The sequence below is a fragment of the Nicotiana tomentosiformis genome, chromosome 3 (genome assembly GCF_000390325.3).
Source record: "Nicotiana tomentosiformis chromosome 3, ASM39032v3, whole genome shotgun sequence".
In the NCBI taxonomy this organism is placed as follows: Eukaryota; Viridiplantae; Streptophyta; class Magnoliopsida; order Solanales; family Solanaceae; genus Nicotiana; species Nicotiana tomentosiformis.
The window spans coordinates 128,686,486-128,689,314 of NC_090814.1; the positions used below are offsets into that span (position 1 = coordinate 128,686,486).

At 44.5% G+C, this 2,829-nt stretch overlaps 1 protein-coding gene across 1 annotated transcript; it reads left to right on the plus strand.

Annotated features, from left to right (window-relative positions):
• The first annotated feature begins 556 nt into the window (after window positions 1-556).
• Window positions 557-2,134, plus strand: LOC138908482 (uncharacterized). Its single transcript, XM_070199151.1, has 2 exons — window positions 557-605; window positions 1,716-2,134. The coding sequence occupies exons 1-2, from the start codon at window positions 557-559 to the stop codon at window positions 2,132-2,134; spliced, it is 468 nt and encodes a 155-aa protein (XP_070055252.1).
• Window positions 2,135-2,829: the final 695 nt, after the last annotated feature.

A 2,829-nucleotide genomic window follows, 5' to 3' on the forward strand; every position in this document is an offset into this window, starting at 1 on the left:
CTCCTCCATTTCCTCCTTATCTATATGTCCTGTCATTGTGGATCGGGTTTATCGGTCCTGTGTAGTAACTTTCTGTGATTATGAGACTAGAGCGGATCTTATGTTGCTTGATATGATTGACTTTGAGGTCATCTTGGGCATGAACGGGTTATCTCCGTACCATGCCATTCTTTATTGCCATGCCAAGACTGTTACTTTAGCGATACCATATTTGCGGAGATTAGAGTGGAGGGGTTCATCTATCTATACATCTACCCGTGTTATCTCTCTCTTGAAGGCTGGACATATGGTCGAGAAGGATTGTTTGGCCTATCTAGCTTATGGTCAGGATACTGCCGCGGCGCCTCCCATGATTGATTCATTGCTCGTGGTGCAAGAGTTCTCCGATGTATTTCCTTATGATCTACCAGGCATGCCCCCATATTGTGATATTGATTTCAGCATTGATTTGGCGCCAGGAACCTAGCCTATCTCTATTCCACCATATTGCATGGCTCAAAAGTAGTTGAAGGAATAGCTTGAGGAGTGGCTCGCGAAGGGGTTTATCAGGACGAATATGTCGCCTTGGGGTGCACCGGTATTATTTGTGAAGAAGAAGGATGGGGGTATGCGGATGTGCATTGATTACCGCCAGTTGAACAAAGTTACCACTAAGAACAAGTACCCGTTGCCGAGCATTGATGATTTGTTTGACCAGTTACAGGGTGCCAGGGTATTCTCTAAAATCGACTTGAGATATGGGTATCATCAGTTGAAGATTCGTTCTTTGGATATTCCGAAGATGAATTTTTGGATTAGATATGGGCACTATGAGTTTCTAGTGATGTCCTTCGGCTTAACCAACACCCCGACTGCATTTATGGATTTGTTGAATTGCGTGTTTAGGCTATATCTTGACTCATTTGCCATTGTCTTCATTGATGACATATTGATCTACTCGCGTAGTGTGGAGGAGCTCAAGCAGCATTTGAGAGTTGTGCTTCAGACCTTGCAGGAACAAAAGCTATATGCTAAGATCTCCAAGTGCGAGTTCTGATTAGATTCTATGGCATTCTTGGGACATGTTGTATCAGGTGAGGGTATTAAGGTAGATCACAAGATGATCGATTGAGTTCATAATTGGCATCGTACTACCACAACGACTGGGATCAGGAGTTTCTTAGGGTTAGCAGGTTATTATCACTACTTTGTGGAAGGCTTCTCATCTATTGAAGCTCCTTTGACTTGATTGACCTAGAAGGATGCTCTGTTAAGATGATCAGATGATTGCGAGGCGAGCTTCCAGAAGCTCACGACCGCATTGAATATTGTTGCCCTCCCGTTTAGGGATGCATACTATGTATTGCGATGCTTCACGTGTTGGCTTGGGTTGTGTATTGATGCATGATGGGCGAGTTACTGCATATGCTTCACATCAGCTGAAGGCCACAAGATGAATTACCCCATACATGATTTGGAGTTGGCCATGATAGTTCATGACCTAAAGATCTGGAGGCATTATCTTTATAGGATGTCGTGCGAGGTTTACACCGCTCACCGTAGTTTGCAGAATTTGTTTAAGCAGGGGGATTTTAATCTGAGGCAGTGAAGGTGGAATGAGTTACTGAAGGATTATGATATTACTATCCTCTATCATCCAGGCATGGCGAATGTAGTTGCGGATGCCTTGAGGAGAAAGGCCGAGAGTATGGGGTAGTTTCGCATCATTTTTGCAGAGGAGAGACCATTGGATTTGGACATTCAGTCCTTAGCTAACAGACTTATGAGGTTGGATATTTCAGAGCCCCGTCGAGTTCTAGCATGTGTTGTGGCTCAAACTTCTCTATTTGAGCGGGTCATGGCTTGTGAGTACGATGATCCGCACTTGCTGGTTCTTAGGGAGACGGTGCTACGGGGTGGTGCCAAGGATGTTACTATTGTTTATGATGGTGGTTTGCGACTCCAAAGTTGCCTATGTGTTCCTAGTGTTGATGGCCTGAGGGAGACGATTCTAGATGAGGCACACAGTTCACGATATTCTATCCATTCAGGTGCTACGAAGATGTATCGTGATATGAGGCAGCATTACTGGTGGCGGCGGATGAAGAAGGACATTATTGAGTATGTGGCGATGTCTAAATTTCTAGCAGGTTAAGTATGAGCACTAAGGGTCATGTGGCTTACTTCAGCAGATGGTTATATCGGAGTGGAAGTGGGAGCACATTATTATGGACTTCGTAGTTGGGTTGCTGCAGACGTTGAGGAAATTTGATGCTGTTTGGGCCATTGTCGATAGACTGACCAAATCGCCACACTTTATTCTAGTTGTGACTACATACTCTTCAGAGAGGTTGGCCCAAATTTATATTCAAGAGATTTTCCGGCTGCTATTTCCATCATTTTAGATAGAGGCCCTCATTTCACTTCACATTTCTAGAGAGTAGTATAGAGCGAGTTGGGTACCCGAGTAGAGCTCAGCACGGACTTTCATCCGCAGACCTATGGGCAGTTGGAGCGAACAATTCAAATTCCGTAGGACATGCTCAGAGCATGTGTGATTGACTCGGAGGGTGGTGGGATCGATTCTTAACTTTGGCCGAGTTTGCTTTTAACAACAGTTATCAGTCAAGCATCGAGATGGCTCCATTGGTTGGTTTGAGTCAACCGGCGATGTCGTTCCCCCATCGGTTGGTTTGAGTCGAACGAGGCCAGGTTATATGGTACTGATTTGGTAAAGGATGCCTTGGATAAGGTAAAGTTGATTCTGGAGAGACTTTGCACAACTCAATCTAGACAGAAGAGTTATACAGATCAAAAAGCACGAGATTTATCATTTATGGTGGGTGAGAA

What these genes read in the sequence shown, in the direction of transcription:
- LOC138908482 (XM_070199151.1), top strand. Translation starts at nt 557, where the DNA reads ATGTCGCCTTGGGGTGCACCGGTATTATTTGTGAAGAAGAAGGATGGG. An exon ending in TGTGAAGAAGAAGGATGGGG is followed by an intron (nt 606 to 1,715) that starts GTATGCGGATGT and finishes TCATTTTTGCAG; the next exon opens with AGGAGAGACCATTGGATTTG.